General features: G+C 43.3%; 1 protein-coding gene across 7 annotated transcripts in view; it reads left to right on the top strand.

Moving 5' to 3' along the window:
• JADE2 (jade family PHD finger 2) overlaps window positions 1-19,933 on the top strand; it is a 167,908-nt gene that overhangs the window by 45,499 nt on the left and 102,476 nt on the right. For all 7 annotated transcript variants that reach the window (XM_043490812.1, XM_038412220.2, XM_038412219.2 and 4 more), the window contains one exon: window positions 1,438-1,595. In XM_043490812.1, coding sequence (XP_043346747.1) covers window positions 1,438-1,595 — 158 coding nt within the window. The remainder of the gene's footprint in view (window positions 1-1,437; window positions 1,596-19,933) is intronic.

Raw genomic sequence — 19,933 nt, 5'->3', positions numbered from 1 at the left:
CCCTAAGAAAGCTGAATGCAGGGAAAACATGGAGTCGTATTTTCTGCTGAGTTCAAAGTAGATGTATGTGTGAATATGTTAAATCCATTCATCGCCTGGAGGAAAATAGTGCACCCTTTATTTTACCCTTCTTTAATGTTGGCTATCTCTCTCCCAACACTGATTGAAATATAAAGCCTGAATCTCGCATGCATGCATCCTACACCGATGTAAAGTGGAGTTACTCTTGATTTACATCAGTGTAAGCGAGATGAGAGTTAGGCCCATTATGTTTATATATAAAGATATTTGCTGCTTGTCTTTTCATCTAGTTGTAATTTGACAAATGGCTAATATGCCTGTTAAGTGGCAGGAGGAGAAAAAAAGAGAGTGAATCCCACAGTGAGATTCCCCAGTCAAAAAGGCCAGAGGTGCTGGTCATAAGGGTTTGATATTCTAATCGCACTCAGTCTCATCTCTTAGTTACCTGCACCTCCCATGCTGACAATCTGCTCCCCCTCCTGGGGAACACACTGAGAGCAATCTGTGGTTTGTTCCCTCTCTCCCCTAAAGTTGTGGGAAGAGAAGCCTGCATTCTCTTCTGGTTGTTGGAATAATAAGTATAGTGGTCCAAGTTCATCCAGGCCACCAAGTTCCAGGATCTCAACCTGCTCTGGGACATTGAGGCCTCCCAGTGGAAAGACCAGAATTCCCTGGAGCAGTTTTGTCTCAGTGTCTTTAAGCAGGGATGACTCAGCAATCAGTTGCAGTCAGCCAGTTCTTCCCCTCACTGGGAGCATGAATAACAGGAAAGTAAAATAATGTGTGAGAATCAGGAAGTAAAGACAGGTTTCAAAGTAGCAGCCGTGTTAGTCTGTATTCGCAAAAAGAAAAGAAGCACTTGCAGCACCTTAGAGACTAACAAATTTATTTGAGCATAAGCTTTCGTGAGCTACAGCTCACTTCATTGGATGCATTTGGTGGAAAAAAAAAAAGTAAAGAGACACTCCGCGTGGGCTGTGGGGTTCCCTCCAGTTCTGTGAGGAGGCACTCCAATAGCCTGTCCTACTAACCCCCATGAAAGGGGAGGGGAAGCTGAGCTGAAGACAGGAAGTTTTCTTGAAAGCCCTTGCATTGTAATACAAAGGACCCTCCCTCCAGGTACTTGTGTCAAATTGGGGGTAGGGTCCCTTGAAGGTAAATTTGTTTGAGGGAAAATAGAAGGCATGATGGTATATCCTAGTGTGTGAAAAGGAGTTTACCTGTTCTCCACATTTACTTCCACTGCCCCAGGCGGGTCCCTCTCTTTTCTCAGGCCTGGCATGACTGTCCCGTTGGGAAATCCCTAAAGGCAGCAGAAACCTGAATACCAGCTTGCAAGGGGAATGCTGATGTTCCAGTGCAATGTCTCATCTCTGCCGAGTCATTTAAGACTGTCTCATTGCTTTTTTGCTGTAGGTTTTTCGTACTGATCTGATAACAGCCATGAAAATCCCTGACTCACATCAACTGAGTCCAGATGAGTTCTACATACTTGCCGATCCATGGAGACAGGAGTGGGAGAAAGGAGTCCAAGTTCCAGCGGGAGCAGAGGCGATACCTGAACCAGTGATTAGGTAAGTGAGCACAATACTGATCGTGCTGCTAGTTGCATTGCTGTCTCTATTCCTGTTCTTGGACAGGATACTTATTTATTTGGCATTGTTCTGCCCATCTGTTTATTTGAGGAGCTTCCAAAATAATTTGGGTTTATAGTGCTGTCTAAACTACATTGTAGAGTAAATAAAGCAGGCAGGCCTGGAACTTGAGCTAGGTGGAAGTGAGCCTTAAGCTGGTAATTAAGCATCAGTCCCAGGATTCAGATCCAAGGGAGTGGGCAAATGATTAAATGCAGTAGAACCAGGTGACGCTTCCAACTGCAGTAGTGGCCCTGTGCTTCTGTGAGGACAGCCAAGACACAGTGGAAATGTGAAAGAGGGGACAAGTGAAGGGCAAAATCCCTTAGTAAGCAAGTAATATATATGCGAGAACATATCTGTCTGGGCAGACAGAAATGTGGTTTTATAGGCTGTCCAGACCTACCGTCGTGGTCCTGGAAGGGCACACTCTAAGCTATACAAGCTTAGCAGCGCACCAGCAGCCATTCGCGCAAGTGACTTAGTTTGGATCGGTGTAGAAATCAGGTCTGTGATGGGTGATAGATTTTATGCCACGTGACCTGGCACTGCAGCATTCACAGTCAATGTATTGCTTAAAACAAATCCTTCAGTGTGGCCTGAGAATGTGCTGACAGAGGACCGAGGTGTTAACATGGAGCTTTGGGGTGGGATATGGACTCAGGTCTTCCCGCCCCCACCCCCAGATGTTCTGACAGAGATGTAAATGCTCTCCCTTGAGGAGAGTCCTCTCTCGTTCTTGGATTGCTGGGTGTGAGTGAGAGAAGGACTCTCAGGGGCCACCAGCTCTGCATTTGCCCAGGTTGGTGTCATTTTGAATTGACCCAGGGGTTTGGAGAGGATAAAATAAACATAAAAATCCACACTCACGTTAACCTCTTCAGTGATTTATGGGCGTGCAGGGTCCATTGGGAAATTCAGTGCCTGTGCTGGAGTCCCACTGAAGTCACTAGGAGTTGGGACTTGGTAAGGGCTGTAAGACTTGGCCCGATAACTTTAACCTGCTATCTTATATTGCCATCCACTTCAACACATTGCACACAGGAGAGGAAAGCAGAATGCTGGCTGCTAAATAGACAGACAGCCACCAAAGGCAAGCTATAAGAAATGTATCAGTCTAGATAACTATACTATCAACAAATACTTTAAAATAGGCAACAATAAAAGATAAGTAGCTGGTCAGGTAGGAAAGGGATGTGGAGTTACTGCTGTCATCCATACAGAAGCTGAGCATTAGGCATAGACAAAGGTCAGCAACATCATCTGCTCTCTGCACTGAAATTCAAGGACACTTTTTTAAAGTCAGAGACTTAACGCCTGCGATGAGATTACATAATACTTGTTGAACTGCAGGACAAGGGGATCGTGACTCCTAGCTGGTGGGAGTGTCCAAAAGTCCCAGAATTTGGGTCACAAGTCTCTCAGTGCGTCACACAACTACTCCCTTGGGACTCCCTTGGCACGTGTTGTATCCTGCTAAGTGTAGTAAATATGGCCAAAGGTACTGTTGCAGTGTGATGCAAGCTGGGGGAACAATCCATTGTCTCCCTCTGGCTAGCAAGGGTAAGAGAAATATTAGTAATAGGGGGCTAACAGGCACCGTCAAGAAAAAGTATCTGGCATGAGGTCTTTCATGGCCTATGCCTACAGTTCAGACAAAGCGAAGCAAATTGTATTTAGGATTTGGGGCTGGATCAGGTACGTTGCAGGGCATGGCCACTCTACCCACCATCCCCCAGCTCCATTACTGATGACCGAGCTCTATTTTTTCTATTAAAATTGATTTCAATTCTCGCCTTTGCCATATGATGACACCCAGCTGTCCAGGTAACTCCACCAGAACTTAGGGCAAGTTATCTGCTCTATTCCAGTGGGCTGCTGCCAGCAGTGTGTCCACCCCCCAAGCTGTTTTCTTTTTCTCTTTTTCTTCCTTTTTAACGTCTATGAATCATTTGGATAAGAATATCAAAGATCTTTGGGTTCCATGCCTTTAAAATGGTACAGGTCACCCTGGAGACCCTGTATGTTTTTAATCTTTAAAAATCAATTTAAAAAATGCTTTCAGGAACTCAGCACGGGGAGATGACTTCAGATTACAGAAACTCGTCCTGGTTAACATTGTTTTGTTGTTATCTTGCTGATCAATTAGGGAAAATACTCTTTAAAGTTGTGCAATGCTCCCTTATAACGTCTGCTTTGCCACTGCTTGCAGGAAGAGCAGCCCATTGCAGCTAGCTAGTGGGGGCTTGGAACCAGGGTGGACCGGCAGCCCCCCATCCGCCCAGCAGGCTATCAATTGCCAGCAGTTCAGCTGTCCCTCCCCCCCACTGCCATGTGCTGCTCCTGCCCTCTGCCTTGGAGCTGCTTTCCAGAGCCTCCTGCTTGCTGGGGGGGAGGGGGGAGAGGAGAAGGGGACTAATGTCAGGTTGTCCCCCTCCCCCTGCTCCTGCACCCATCTTACCCCATCTCCATAGAGCGGTGGGGGGGGGACACGACAGGGCTCAGGATAGAGGGAGTTTCCTGGCAGCAGCTGCTGCAGTCTCAGCTTGCTGATTAACTTAACAAGGTAGTGTACTTAAGGGCATGGCTACACTGGAAACTTCAAAGTGCTGTCACGGGAGCGCTTCTGCGGCAGGGCTTTGAAGTGCGAGTGTGGTCGCATGCGAGCCCTGGGAGAGAGCTCTCCCAGCACTCCTGGTAATCCACCTCCATGGGGGGATTAGCTCCGAGCACTGGGAGCCTGTTTACACTAGCACTTTAAAGCGCTCTGTCTTGCTGTGCTCAGGGGGGTGATTTTTCACCCTCCTGAGCCAGCAAGTTAGAGCACTATAAAAAAGTGTAGCCAAGCCCTAAGATTGGTGTTGGCATACTTTAAGGGGAAATGTGCATCTCTCTCTCTCTCTCACACAGGGTGTGTGTCTCTTTCTGCCATGCTGTCTCCCCTCCCTCCATTCATGCTGCCTTGTAGAGTGTGAGGCTACATTAACAAGAGTTAACCCTTGAGGGCTCAGCCAATTGCTAGTTCATCATTTAGCAGTAAGGCATTCCCTGGGAAATATCCCACCCTCTGACTCCACCACCTCAACCAAGTTTCACAATCATCATCGCTGTGTACAGTATTAAATTGTGTGTGTATGTGTGTAGTCTTTTGTCTGGCAAAAAAAAAATTTCCCTGGAACCTAACCCCCCCCATTTACATTAATTCTTATGGGGAAATTGGATTCACTTAACATTGTTTCTCTTAAAGTCGCATTTTTCAGGAACATAACTACAACGTTAAGTGAGGAGTTACTGAATATGCAGGAAATTCTGTTTTGCTCCTCAAATGATGGAGGAATTTCAGTAAAGTCAATAACCTCGTCTAAAGCACAGTTTGTCCCTTGGTAACAGCTGCTATTGCAGCTGCCGGCCAAAAGTTATGAAGTAAACTTTTGTACGCACATACCCCCCGCCTTCCCAAGAGAAAATATAAAAAGAAATGAAACTTTAATGAGAAGTCTGAACACATCAAAAGGGAAGTTGTAAAAGGGACTGTTGAGTTGACTTACTCCTTGAAAAATACCTGTGTGTGGAATATCCTTTTTTAGTCATCTTTAGTAGCTAACCACAGTCTGAACTAGGAAATGTCCAGCTCTTGGACTGAAGGTTTTGGGTTTATTTCAAGATGAAAACTGATAGCTTGGCACTGCCTGTGCAGTAAGTGCCCATCTAAAATCAGCCTGAGCTGTTATACTGGGAATTCATATTTTTGCAAAAAGGTTTTGTTTCTAAGCATTTTGTTGGACCGTGTTTTGTTTTGTAGCTTTGCGAGCAAAATCTTCCTAACCCTGCCAGGGGACAGGGAAAGCCTGGATTGCAGTAGAACCTGTTCAGGTGTGATGCATGAATGGTGAGACTGCACAGAGGCCGGTGCACTACTGGGCACTGGGGAGGAAATTTCCATCATGGCTCTACCGTGGGCCAGGGGATTGGGTTGGGGCAGATGTGTTACCAAGCATGGCCATCGTGCCCACAACCACCCATATCCACTAACCTAACCTTGCCTCCAGGGACTGTGGGACACTCACACTCTGTCCCTGTGTCATGGGTAGGATCCCAATGCCCCAGCTCCCCATATAGTTCCCCAGTGCACAGATAACTTGCTCCAACTGTGCGCAGGGACCAGGATTTTGCCTTGAGTTACTAAGTGGAAGCGAAAACCACAGTTTTCTGTATCTCTAAAGCAAGTGCGTCCATGCTGTCCAGTGCAGCGCATGGTATTTCAGCAGGGCAGCTTGCAACAACCTTCATCTTCGGTCCTGAGGGAGCAAATAGAAACAGTCTCTCTCTCCTCAGATTCTTCAAATTGAAAACTCCCCAAGAGAGTTCACTTCTACAGGGCCCAATCCACCGTTTCCCTACTGTCATTTTCACCAGTGCAAAGGGAGTGAAATAAAGTGCCTTCCTTCGGATGTGGTGGCACCACACGCCCACTTTGTACTCCATTGACCCTGAGTAAGCGACTGTGCCCCGTACAGGGTTGTGGTGAATCAGGCCCACAGAGAATAAATGCTGGCACTGTCAGATTTTGGCTTTTAAATCCCACAAGCATCTTTCATCACACAAAACAGGAAGCACAGCAGATGTATGTGTATACCCTTCCTCCCCAGAGCTCCCCGCTTGATACAGTTATTGGTCCAGATGTTTTCCATTTTTTGGTGCTGATGTGATAGTCACAGTGATGAAACGTGGATTTCAGCCGCCAAGCGTGGATCTGAACTGGAACTTCTGGCATCTCCTGGTTTAGAGTAGCACAGGAGGGAACATGACCCGCCATAAAACTTGTCTTCTCTAGGGGCCATTGCTAACTCTTCGCATTGCTAACTGCATTTTAGAGGATTGAAAAGAATAATATTTTCAGGACCCTCAGTTTTACTTGTCTTAAAACTTATTTTCCCCAGTATGAGGGCTTAACTTTTTCCCTGTCCATCCCCTTCAGGGGTTGTTAATTTAAAATTGAAATTGCAGTCAGCTCTCCCCCCAAAATATTTTTATAGTGCCAATCTTATTTCACTTCTGAGCATAGGAACACTGTGTGCATTTGTCAGGGCATGAATCCACATTTTGTTTAAGTTAGGCCCTACAATAAATTTTCACTTTGTTTTTTGAATATTTTTTTCCATTTGATGAATGATTTAAAAAGAAATAACAATATCTCAGGGAATTCAGGGAATCAGGAAATCAAACCTGTTAAGAAAAAAAAAGTCCAAGTCTGGTTACAGTAAGTGATATATAGAGCCTAATTGACACCCTTCTGGCTTTTTGAAAACCCTGTGCTCAAGTAAGCAACATAGAGTGCCGAATTTTCATTTATAATAAGGTCATTGCAACTACTGTAGCAGTGTAAAGGGACCTTAAAACAGGAACAGCTCAATCCTTTACACTGTCAGAGAGGGGTAAAGTGGCCATTGTATAAAGGAGAATTAGGGCCGTAGGTTGATGAATGCTCTGTGTTAACTCACTTGTGCTAATGCTGTCACTTTGACAGTGATTTGTATGTGAAATTCCTAGAGGGGAGGAGAAGCGACACGAGAAGCTACACAGAGGTCTGGGAGCTGTGGACTGGTGCGTCATAATATATTTAGCAAATCATACTGCAACCCACAGGAAAACAGATTCCATCTCTGGGGAGCTAGGGAGCATTTAGACCATGAGCAGATAGATATTTTGTGGAAGGGGGCAGGGGTCACTTCCTACCCAGCGAGTCAGTCTCTGGCTCCCAAAGGGATTTTATACCCAGCTTCTGCCATTCTTTTAATCTTTCAGCTGGGATTTGAGAAATGAACTTTTCCTACTTGTGCGTTGCCTCTAGGTCTTACAGATCCAAAGCTGAAAATTAGATTTGGAATCATTTTATTTTCTGAAGCTCTGAAATGTCAAAGCTGTGGGTGAGGCGGAGAGGAAAGGATTTGTTTTAAGGAGCACTTTCCCCAGAAAACAACCATCTGAAATGACTGAAACCAAGAGACACCTTAAAACAAATGGGTTGCTGAAGATGAGCACTGTTGAGTAGCAGGTGATGGAGGGGATCCAGGCACTGAGTTTAGCACTGCTTTTGGGAGGTGTAGAGACTCATCTTTTGGCCCTGGGTCATGTTGGCTTGGCCCTCACAATCTTCCCTTGCATTATCCAGTGCTGAAACTTGCTTAATTCCATTGAGTGTTTGAATGTTGTCAGTGTCTATCAATATATTTGCCTCGTCTGACTGTCCATGAGATTACCTGGCAGGCAGAATTTAGCAGGGCTGTTTGATCTAGCGAGCCACTTCTAGTTGACCAGTACCTGATAGGATTTTATTTTGTACCAATGTGTGCCTGAGAATTGGCCAGAGTTTAAAGGGGCCCAGCACAGATATATAATGCCATTTGAAGCTGAATGAAAACAGGGGAAATGAGCAGTTAAAAGCAAGTTTCCTTGCTGGTAGGCATTGGAATGACAGGTTGACATGCTCTGCTTACTCAGCTCACGCTAGCATTAACCCAGAGCTGTACATCTACAAGAATCAGGTAATAATGCCAATACTTTACCTTTTTATGGAGCCTATAATCTGAGGGTCTTACAACTCTTTACAGATCTAGAATTAAACCTCGCCACACCTGTGTGATGTAAGGGTTTATTTCACTTGTGGGTAAACTGAGGCACAGAGGCTAACTGAGTTGCACAATGAGTCAATGGCAGAGCCAGGAATACATTTCAGGAGCTCCAGCTCACAGTGCCCTGTGGTGTGAGATGCACTGCCTCCTCTATGTAGCTGATTCATTGAGTTTTCAGGACATGGCTCCCCTGAACACAGGCTGTCATTCTGTTGGTAGGCAGATAGAGTTCGTTCTTGATCAGTGATCACAATCTTCGACCATATCAACAGGGTTTGAATGTAAGCACTGAGCAAGGTAAAATAACAGAATAAATGGAGGAGCTTCAAAATTAATGAGAATTGCCCACGATCACACAGTGAGTCAGTGGCAGAACTGGGAACAGAGCCCACAAGTCCTGACTCCCAGTCCTCTGCTCTAAATACTAGAAAACACCATCTGACCCTCCTATGCTCCTATGACCCTGTGAAGCCCCCCTCATGTCTGAGCAATGAGGATAGAGAACTGACCAGTGCGTTTTGTACCTCTGGATTAGGAAAGAAATGCAACCTACCCACACCTGCCAACATAGAATCCTAAATTTTTCCTAATCTCCAACCTAAACTGCTCTTGCTGCAATTTAAGCCCATTGCTTCTAGTCCTATTCTCAGAGATTAAGTTTCTTCCTTCTCCTTGTAACAGCCTTTTACATACTTGAAAACTGTTATCATGTCCCTCTCAGTCTTCTCTTTTCCAAACTAAACAAATCCAATTTTTTCAGTCTTCCCTCATAGGTCATGTTTTCTAGAACTTTAATCATTTTTGTTGCTCTTCTCTGAACTCTCTCCAATTTGTCCACATCCTTCCTGAAATGTGGTGCCCAGAACTGGACACAATGCTCCAGTTGAGGCCTAATCAGAGTGGAGCAGTGCAGAAGAATTACTTCTTGTGTCTTGCTTACAACACTCCTGCTAATACATCCCAGAATGACATTCATTTTCTTTGCAACAGCATTACACTGTTGACTCATATTTAGCTTGTGATCCACTATGACTCCCAGATCCCTTTCCGCAGTACTCCTTCGTAGGCAGTCATTTCCCATTTTGTATGTGTGCAACTGATTGTTCCTTCCTAAATAGAGTACTTTGCATTTGTCCTCATTGAATTTCATCTTATTTACTTCAGACTATTTCTCCAGTTTGTCCAGATCATTCTGAATTTTAATCCTTTCCTCCAAAGCACTTGCAACCCCTCCCATCTTAGTATCGTCCGCAGACTTTATAAGTGTACTCTCTATATGCCATTATCTAAATCATTGATGAAAATATTGAACAGAACCGGACCCAGAACTGATCTCTGCGGGACCCCACTCATTATGCCCTTGCGGCAGGACTGTGAACCACTTATAACTACTCTCTGGGAATGGTTTTCCAACCAGTTTTGCACCCACCTTAAAGTAACTCAATCTAGGTTGTATTTCTCTAGTTTATTTATGAGAAGGTCATGCGGGACAGTATCAAAAGCTTTTCAAAAATCAAGATATACCACATCTACAGGCATGTGGGCCTGTCGCTGGATGTGTAGGATGGACTTACTTTTCTCAGTTTGAGATGCTGGCTGACTTTTGACTTAGCAGCAGCTACCCCTGAGGCTCAGCCGCAGAAGGGGCAGTAGAGGATTCTGCAGCAGCTTATGTATCCTTGTAGCAGTGGTGTTAGATTTTTTTTTAATATGATCCAATTTTGGTTCCTCTTTTGGAATCTAATGAAGATGTGCATCCTCTCGGTAAGTCTGGGATTAGAGTTGTGGGGATAAATTCTGAAAAGGGACAGACATGATATAGTCCTAGTACTTTCACAAGGGGATGCTTTTGTGCCAATTTTCTCAGTGTCTGGACACACTGGCCTTAAATTTGCCCTGATTCTGTTATACTATCAAAGATACATAGATTCCTCTGAAAATCAGGACTAAATCCTGAGGCTTTTAGCTGATCAAAAGATAAAAAAAAATCGAAACTGAAGTGGCCTGTGTCTGCTTAGGAGATCAGAAAACCTTGAAAAAGTGACCTAGCAGAGAAATAAAGCTTCCTGTTTGCGTGAGCATGCTGGGCCTTTGCAGGGTCCCACTGCAGCCACTTCCTGTTCTGGCTGTGATGGCCTAACCTTCCGAAGAATCAGTCCAGATGGTGTGCAGCTCCCCTTTGCAGGACAAAGGGTCCTGTGCAGCCCTGGTGGCCCAGTGGCTGTTTTGCCTCAATGAGGACTAAGTAAAACCAAGTAGCAGCATCCAAAATAGAAATTTAAAAATTATAGCACCGTTAGGTGAGTCTACACCAACAGTTGGTATCAGTAGTCAGTCGTGAAGTCCTTACGCACTTCATGCACTCAAACAAAACTTCCATTGGATCTGCCTTGTCTCACTCTATTCCCTCTGTTTTCTGTCTCCAGTCTAGTGAATGTAATGGCTGAGCACGACTTGATTAGTGTAACTATTGTATTAGGAATGTGGATGGGTGTCAGACCATTGGGGAGTGGTATATCAGGCATCGTTTGCTGGTATGACATCATGCTTTATTATACCTCTGGGGCCAGATCCTGAGTTGGTGTAATTGGTTTCAGTTTTCCTGAGTAACCTAAGGCAATCTCTGCGAACTGCAGTTTCCCTATTTCTAAAATGTGCATAATTTGTATACTAAAGCGAGAAATATGGGTAATAAGCAGGAATAACTAGAAATGCTAATCATTAAACACAGCTATGACATAGTGGGCATCACAGAGACTTGGTGGGATAATACATGATTGGAGTATTGGTATAGAAGGTTACAGCTGGCTCAGAAAGGACAAGTAGGGAAAAAAGGGAGAAGTTGCCTTATATAACAAAAATGTATACACTTGGATTGAGGTTGAGATGTAAATAGGAGACAGACTTGTTGAAAGTTTCTAGATAAGGATAAACAGGGTAAAAAAACAAGGGTAATGTCATGGTAGGGGTCTACAGACCACCTAACCAGGAAGAGGAAGTGGATGAGGCTTTTTATAAACAACTAACAAAACCATCCAAAGCACAGGACTTGGTGCTGATGGGGAACTTCAACTACTCAAACATCTGTTGGGAAAATAACACAGCAGGGCACAGATTATCCAACAAGTTCTTGGAATGTATTGGAGACCATTTTTTTAATGTCAGAAGGTAGAGAAAGCCACTAGGGGAGAACTGGTTGAGAATTCGAAAGTGGAAGGCAGTTTGTGTGAAAGTGATCATGAAAACGATAGAGTTCATGATTCTGAGGAATGGTAGGAGGGAAAACAACATAAAAACAATGGATTTCAAGAAGGCAGATTTAGCAAACTCAGGGAGTTGGTAGGTAAGATCTCTTGGGAAGCAAGTCAGTTCAAGTGAGTTGGCAGTTTTTCAAAGAGACATTATTAAGGGCACAAGAGCAAACTATCTCACTGCGTAAGAAAGATAGGAAACCTGGCAAGAGACCACCCTGGCTTAATCAGGAGATCCTCAATGATCTGAAACACAAAATAGAATCCTACAAAAAGTGGACACATAGATCAAATTACAAAGGATGAAGATAAACAAGTAACACAAGTATGTAGGGACAGAATTAGAAAGGCTAAGGCACAAAACGAGATTAAACTAGTTAGAGACATAAAGGGTAACAAGAAAACATGCTACAAATATATTAGAAGCAAGAGGAAGATCAAGGACAGGTAGACCCGTTACTCAATTAGGGGTAGGGGGGGAAACGACACAATAACATAAAATATGGAAATAGCAGAAGTGCTAAATGACTTTTTTGTTTTAGTTTCACCAAAAAGTTTAGTAGCAATTGGACATCTAACTCAATGAATTCCAGTGAAAATGAGGTAGGATCAGAGACTAAAATAGGGAAAGAACAAGTTAAAAATTACTTAGACAAGTTAGATCTTTTCAAATCACCAGGACCTGATGAAATACATCTTAGAATACTCAAGGAGCTGATTGAATAGATAAAGATTCCAGAGGACTGGAAAAGGGAAAATATAGTGCCCATCTATAAAAAGGGGAATAAGGACAATCTAGGGAATTACCGTCCAATTAGCTTAACTTCAGTACCTGGAAAGATAATGAAACAAATAATTAAGCAGTCAGTTCGCAGACACCTAGAAGATAACAAGGTGATAAGTAACAGTCACCATGGATTTGTCAAGAACAAATGATGTCAAACCCATTTAATAGCTTTCTTTGACAGAGAAACAAGCCTTGTGGATAGGGGGAAGTGGTAGATGTAGTAAATCTTGACTTTAGTAAGGCTTTTGATACTGTCTTGCATGACCTTCCCATAAACGAACTACAGAAATACAACCTAGATGGAGCTACTATAAGGTAGGTGTATAACAGGTTGGAAAACGGTTCCTAGAGAGTAGTCAGTGGTTCACAGTCAAGCTGAAAGGGCATATCAAGTGGGGTCCTGCAGAGATCAGTTCTGGATCTGGTTCTGTTCAATATCTTCAAGAATGATTTAGATAATGGCATATAGAGAATTCACTTATAAAGTTTGTGGACAATACCAACCTGGGAGGGGTTTCAAATGCTTTGGAGGATAGGATTAAAATTCAAAATGATCTGGACAAACTGGAGAAATGGTCTGAAGTAAATAGGGTGAAATTCAATAAGGACAAATGCAGAGTACTCCTCTTTGGAAGGAACAGTCCGTTACATTGCACACATACAAAATGGGAAATGACTGCCTAGGAAGGTGTACTGTGGAAAGGGTTCTGAGGGTCATAGTGGATAACAAGCTAAATATGAATCAATAGGGTAACACTGTTGCAAAAAAAGCAAACATCGTTCTGGGATGTATTAGCAGGAGTGTTGTAAGTAAGACACAAGAAGTAATTCTTCTGCACTACTCGGCGCTGATACAGCCTCAACTGGAGTATTATGTCCAGTTCTGGGTGCCACATTTCAGGAAGGATGTGGACAAACTGGAGAGAGTTCAGAGAAGAGCAACAAAATGATTAAAGGTCTAAAAAACATGACCTATGAGGAAAGACTGAAAAAAATGGGTTTGTTTAGTTTGGAGAAGAGGAGACTGAGAGGGGACATGTTAACAATATTCAAGTACAGTGGAGTGGCATCTTACGTGGGGGGTAGGTTTAAAGTCAGCACGTAAGGCAAAAATAGCATACAGTCAAAATTACCCTTGAAAATCCCTTAAATCATCCATAAAGTACAGTATACTGTACATGGTTTTGTGTATACAGCCCTGTACAGTAATAAGTATAAATGTATAATGTATACAGTAAGGTACAATATATAATAAAGAGTACATATGCAAAATATAATTTTACAGTACTGTATTTTTAATTACAGGGGGTAATTACAGAGGGTCATCAGGGCTTGATGTCGATCCAGGAGACGGAGGTGACGGAGAGCTTGGGTGATGGAGAGCGAGTCATAGACGTAGTGGTTGGCTCTGGTTCAGCTCGAGAAGTTGATTGCATAGGCTCATCTTTTGCTGTTGTTTTTCCTTGAAAAACATGGTGATCGGCAACTGTCGCTGATGTCTCTTGAGCTGTTCAAACATTTCTTGATACGGAATCAAATCGTCCGTAATACTGCATGTGATTTTGAGGCTTCGTTCCACAGAGGGATCGTATTCAGAAATTAAATCATTCAAGTGTTTTGCTGCTTGGAACACTTCAACAAATTTATGAAGATTCCAACTTCCTGGCTCTTCCTGTTCGTTGTCATCATCTTTGTCTTCTGTAGACAATTTTATCAGTTCCTCTAACTCTTCGTTAGTCAATGTTTCTCTTTGGCTCTCAATTAATTCTTCAATTTCTTTCTCAAGGATGTCGATGAAACCATCATCACCCACTTGCCTGGCCACCTGAACAATGCATTTCACTTCTTTGTCAATGGTCAGCAAACCCTTAAAATCATTCACACATTCTTTCCATAGGTTTCACGAACATGCATTGACTGTTTCAGACTTGATTGCATCCATTGCCTGTTTAATATAAGTGATACAATCGGCAATGTTGAAACACTTCCAACACTCCATCACATTAAGATTAGGATCAGCATCCATAGCGCTACATAACCGTGAGAAAGTAAGCCTCGTGTACGTGGCTTTGAAACAGCGAATCACACCTTGGTCGAGAGGTTGGAGGATGGAGGTGGTATTGGGGGAGGAGAAAGACGACTTCAATGTCGTTATGCGCAAACCGGAGTGCCGCAGGGTGGCCAGGAGCATTGTCTACTATCAGCAACACTTTAAAGTCAAGTCCTTTCTCTTCGACCTCCGGAATGAAACACTTGTGGAACCAATCCAGAAATAATGCTGCCGTCACCCAAGCCTTTTTATTTGATTGCCAGAACACAGGCAGGAGATTTTTGTTCTTGCCTTTTAGGGCACGGTGATTTGCAGCCCTGTAGAACAAGCCCGGCTTTATTAAATGCCCAGCCGCATTGCCACAAAACAACACAGTCACATGGTCTTTAGCTGCTTTGAAGCCAGGGGCTTGTCTTTCTGATTTTGAAGTGTAAGTGCAGTTGGGCATTTTTTTCCAGAAGAGCCCAATCTCATCAGCATTAAAAACTTGTTCCAGAAGATAGCCCTTTTCTTCTATGATTTTCTTTAATTGTTTGGGGTAGGCTTTTGCTGCCTCTTCATTGGCAGATGCAGCTTCACCAATAGTCTGCACGTTTTTGAGGTTGAAGCGGTTCCTAAAACTGTTAAGCCAACCTTGGCTGGCTTTAAATTCCTTTCCATCAGAAGGCTGTCCCTCTTCGGCAGGAGGTTTGAACAGCGCATGGAGTCTAAGAGCCTTTTCTTGCAACGTGTTGCCATCGATAGGCACATGTTTATGGTTCATGTCTTCCAGCCATAAGTTGAATGCCTTTTCAGTCTTCACTAAAGTCTTACAACGTACCTGGCTCGTCACCTTAGCAGTTATTGGAGCACTTGATGCCACAGCTTGATGAATTTCTCTCTCTCGAATCTTGATGTCACGGATGCTAGATTCGTTGCAGCCATATTTACGCGCCCCGTTGGAGACTGACATACCTTCTCTCAATAAGTCCAACACAGCCAGTTTTTCCTCCAGCGTTGGAACAGATTGCTGTTTCTTCGGTTGAGCACCAGATGAAGTAGTTGGCTTGCATTTACGGGCCATGTTGTATGAAAAATACGTACAGTATCTTTAAACACTAGAATCAAACTCAGCGCGGCGAGATGCTCACACTATGAGAGGCACGCGGGAACTGAGACCGACTGAGGGAACAGCAGATTCATGTCTCCCATCTCACACTCACTCCGGGGCATACTCTCATTGAGTGGAATGATGGGCGGAATCGCCAGCACTATTTACAGGTATCTTGTTATTTTTCTTTTTTTTTTGCCAACTGCATATTGTTGAATTCACATAAGTTAATTGAGCATATGATGCAACTCACCTGTACATAAAAGGTTGTTACAAGGAGGAGGGTGAAAAATTGTTCTTGTTAACCTTTGAGGATAGGACAAGAAGCAATGGGTTTAAATTGCAGCAAGAGCAGTTTAGGTTGGAGATTAGGAAAAACTTCCTAATTATCAGGGTGGTTAAGCACTGGAATAAATTGCCTAGGGAGGTTGTAGAATCTCTGTCACTTGAGATTTTTAAGAACAAGTTAGACAAACACCTGTTGGGGATGGTCTGGATAATACTTAGTCCTGCCTTGAGTCAGGGGACTGGCCTAGATGACCTCTCAAGGTTCCTTTCAGTCCTATGATTCTGTGATTCTATAATACTTCCCTTCCGCACAGGATTGCTGTGAGGATAAATTAATTAGTATAGGTGAGGTGCTTAGTACTCTGGAAGTGGAGGGCACATAAGATCTTGCATAGATCTTGTTGAATTGTGTTAGGGCTGGTAGAGCTTTGCTTTTGCACATCGCACTGAAGAACATCTGAGAAACCCACAAAAACATATGCTGCTTCAGAGAAGCATATTGAAATTAGTGAAAGGCAGGTTGGCTAAGGGTGTTTTCTCTGGATTGACTGTGGCCTGTCCTAGAGGTGACTGTGCTGAGAACTCCCATGCACTGTCTTGTTATAGAGCCAAAACCATCCTCCCTGATTTCAGGGTTCAGGATGAATGCAATGGATCATGAATTTAATTAAGAAAGGGTGTTCTTAAAACAGGCGTGGTTGTGTGTGACCTCACATATCCCCACAAAAAGGTTGGTTTTATTTGGTTCCAATATTTTGTACCCACCCATCCATACTACAGTGGAGTGCTACACGATCTGGATCATATTTGATCATAATGATGGTAATATAAAATGCATATTGAGGTTGACATTTTTGCAGCTCTGCCTATGCAGCTTCATTAACAGTTTTATAAATGATATTTGGCTAATTTCTGAGCAGCTGCAAGATCACAGTCACATGCTCTGAAACCCATAGTATCGGCAGATGTGGACCTATTGCTTGTCAGTTGCAAAACTTTTCTCTATTGTCCTTTTAATAGACGGATGCAAATGAGTGTATATCTGTTTGTGTTATTGACATAATTCTGGAAACATTATCTGGCTTAGATAATTAATTCTAGTTCAGCTTGGCTTGAACTATATAGCGAGGCAACCTTTTATACAGAGAAAACATATGCTCCAACTTCTTCGGTTTTACTAGTAGCATTCCAAAATATAAATTGCTTCATTAAATTGAAATCAGCAAAATGTTAACAACCTGCCTCCTCTGTTTTAAGAGGATTGACATACAGTTTCACTCTCCAGACATCTACCTGGCAGCCTTTCAGGGGAGCCCAATATAGAGGTAATACGCTATAGCAGATAGGGCACTCATCAGAAGAGGCAGGAGACCTGAGTTGTCTGCCACTGATCTGCTGTGTGACTTCACTTCTCTGTGTGTTTGTCTGACCTTCCTCCCTTTGTCTGTCTTGTCTATGTAGATAGTAAACTCTAGGGCAGGGACTGTATCATACTGTTTGTTTGTATGGGGTGTAGGGCTCCTATCTCAGCTGGGGCTTTGAGGATTTACCTCTCTACTTTTTAAAAGAAAACAGAATGTTTTTTACTGATGACCTGTTGACTAGCGCTGAATGCTGGTAGGATATGGAGATGATATGTTTAATCTAAGTAGGGCAGGGCTTGGCTAACTCCCAAGGCAGAGTTAGAATGCAGCTGTTAGAAGGGTCTCACTTTTTTGGAGGACCGAGAAATAGAAGCTCTTTGAGTAAATTCCCACTTGGACTAACCAGACAACATGGGGTTTTGTTCACAGAGTTACCATATATAAGTTCTACCCCCCCACCAAAACCAAAACAGGGAGACCTAGAAAGCACTTTAGGGTGGTGAGACACTGGTTTACAATGAGGTTTGCAAGGGAGAGTTTGTACAACAACTACCGGCACCTGCTAAAACAAATGACTTAAATATGTGACCAACACACATAGGAAAGGGAAGACAGTTTGAAGAATAACTAACAATGAGTGGGTCAAAAAGCTCATCTTCCCAGGATCACAGGGACTCTAGCTCGTATATTTCCTAGGTCCTGTGTTTTATGAAATCTGCTAAAATGTAGTGGATATGATTAGGCAGCAGAGAGAACTGCTCCAAGGAGACTATCGTAACTATATTTTGTTTAATTTTTGTATTTATCCTCCATATAATCAGCAGTTACAGTAAAATAACAAACTTTGCCATGTCACTTTATGGGTCTTTCTCTTATTAATTCACTGCGGAAGTTCTTGTTGGGATACTGGTATTTTTAAAGAACTTGGGGAACAGACTGGCTCAAAGGCTTCATAATGGTATTTAGAGCCTTTCAGCTCTAGGTTACTGGTTTAAGTCTGGCCTAGATCAACACCAAAAGCCCTTGTTATCTTCTGGTTTTTTTGGATGGAGGGCTGTGTGCCAAGGCACTGAGGCCTTAATTCAGTTCCTCCAGACAAAAGGTTCTCATATAGGGTAGAATGGGCTCAACAAATTAAGGTAGCTTTTGGCTCCTGTTATCTTACAGGACAAGGAAGAAGAGAAATGAGGACTCTGCTATACAGCCCTTCTTATCTAATTGTTCACAAGGATACATGGAATTGCGCGTTCACCAAAGATCTGGTCTGTTGCATGGTTTGATTTTACCACAGTGAAGCCAGTTCATTGGCTTTCCTGTTTTCCAGGCATGAACATTATAGCACACTCTGGGTGGATTTTAATGTTTACCTAAAGGGGTCTAGTTTTTCTGCAAATCAGAAAAGCCATCTCCATCCTTTCCACTTCTTTTGTGCAACTACAAAGCTGCAACTTCTCCATATTTATTGCAGCTAGGGAGATGGAGGTCTGCACTGGATGAGATTAAAAATGAGAGGCGGTTTTAAGCCCCTACATATGAAGGATCCACCTATCCGAGCATCCTGCACCCATCTACATGGTATCAGAAACTGGGAATGGGCGACAGGATGGGTCACTTGATGATTACCTGTTCTGTTCATTCCCTCTGAAGCACCTGGCATTGGCTACTGTCGGAAGACAGTATACTGGGCTAGATGGACCTTGGTCTGACCCAGTATGGCCGTTCTTATGTTCAGAGCACCTTCCATTAAGTTAGTGTGAGTTTGTTGTGGGGGAATGTTGCAAACTGGCTGCGAGAAGTCCTTTCACACAGCCTGAGGCTATTGCATATTAGATATTTAGCCCTCAACAGGAAATTTTAGCCTTTGTCCAGGAAAATCCATGTTCTGTTGTTAGGGCTCTACCAAATTCATGGTCCATTTTGGTCAATTTCACGTTCATAAGTTTTTAAAAATAATAAATTTCATGATTTCAGCTATTTAAATATAAAATTTCATGGTGTTGTACTTGTAGGGGTCTTGACCCAAAAACTAGTTGTGGAGGGGTTGCAAGGTTATTATGGGGGAGTTGCGGTACTGATACCCTTACTTCTGTGCTGCTGCTAGCGGCAGCACTGCCTTCAGAGCTGGGCAGCTGGAGAGCAGCGGGTGCTGGCTGGGAGCCCAGCTCTGAAGACTGAGCCGCCGCCAGCAGCAGCACAGAAGGATGGCATGGTATGGTATTGCCACCCTTATTTCTGTGCTGCTGCCTGCAAAGCTGGGCCCTCAGTCAGCAGCTGCAACTCTCTGACCACCCAGCTCTGAAGGCAGTGCAGAAGTAATGGTGGCAATACCACAATCCCCCCAAAATAAGCTTGCATCCCTCTACAACTCCCTTTTGGGTCAGCACCCCCAATTTGAGAAACGCTGGTCTCCCCTGTGAAATATCTATAGTATAGAGTAAAAGCACACAAAAGACCAGATTTCATGGTCCGTGACACGTTTTTCATAGCCGTGAATTTGGTAAGGCCCGATCTATTGTTCAAGCCAGTCCTTGATAAGCTTTATTTGTTCACAGAGTAACTGTTTTCTCTTGGACTGGTTGGTATCAGACCTGAGTGCTTGTTTTCCAGGTCTCCTTTTTGATCCACATGGAAGTTATTTTCCAGGCACTGAATAAGAGTTGAGACTTAAATAATTCATTTGTCCAGCTAGTCTTACTCAAATTTAGCCTGAAATATAAATGTGAGAAAGAGATGAACATCAAAATTCTGGACTTTATCTAGTCTGCTGAGTATAAGGCTTTTTTATATGGTGATAAACAGCTCAGAAACTAAATTGG

This window comes from Dermochelys coriacea, chromosome 8 (assembly GCF_009764565.3).
Source record: "Dermochelys coriacea isolate rDerCor1 chromosome 8, rDerCor1.pri.v4, whole genome shotgun sequence".
Classification (NCBI taxonomy): domain Eukaryota; kingdom Metazoa; phylum Chordata; order Testudines; family Dermochelyidae; genus Dermochelys; species Dermochelys coriacea.
The sequence above is the reverse complement of the archived record's forward strand: the minus strand, read 5'-3'. Positions and strand labels throughout refer to the sequence as shown.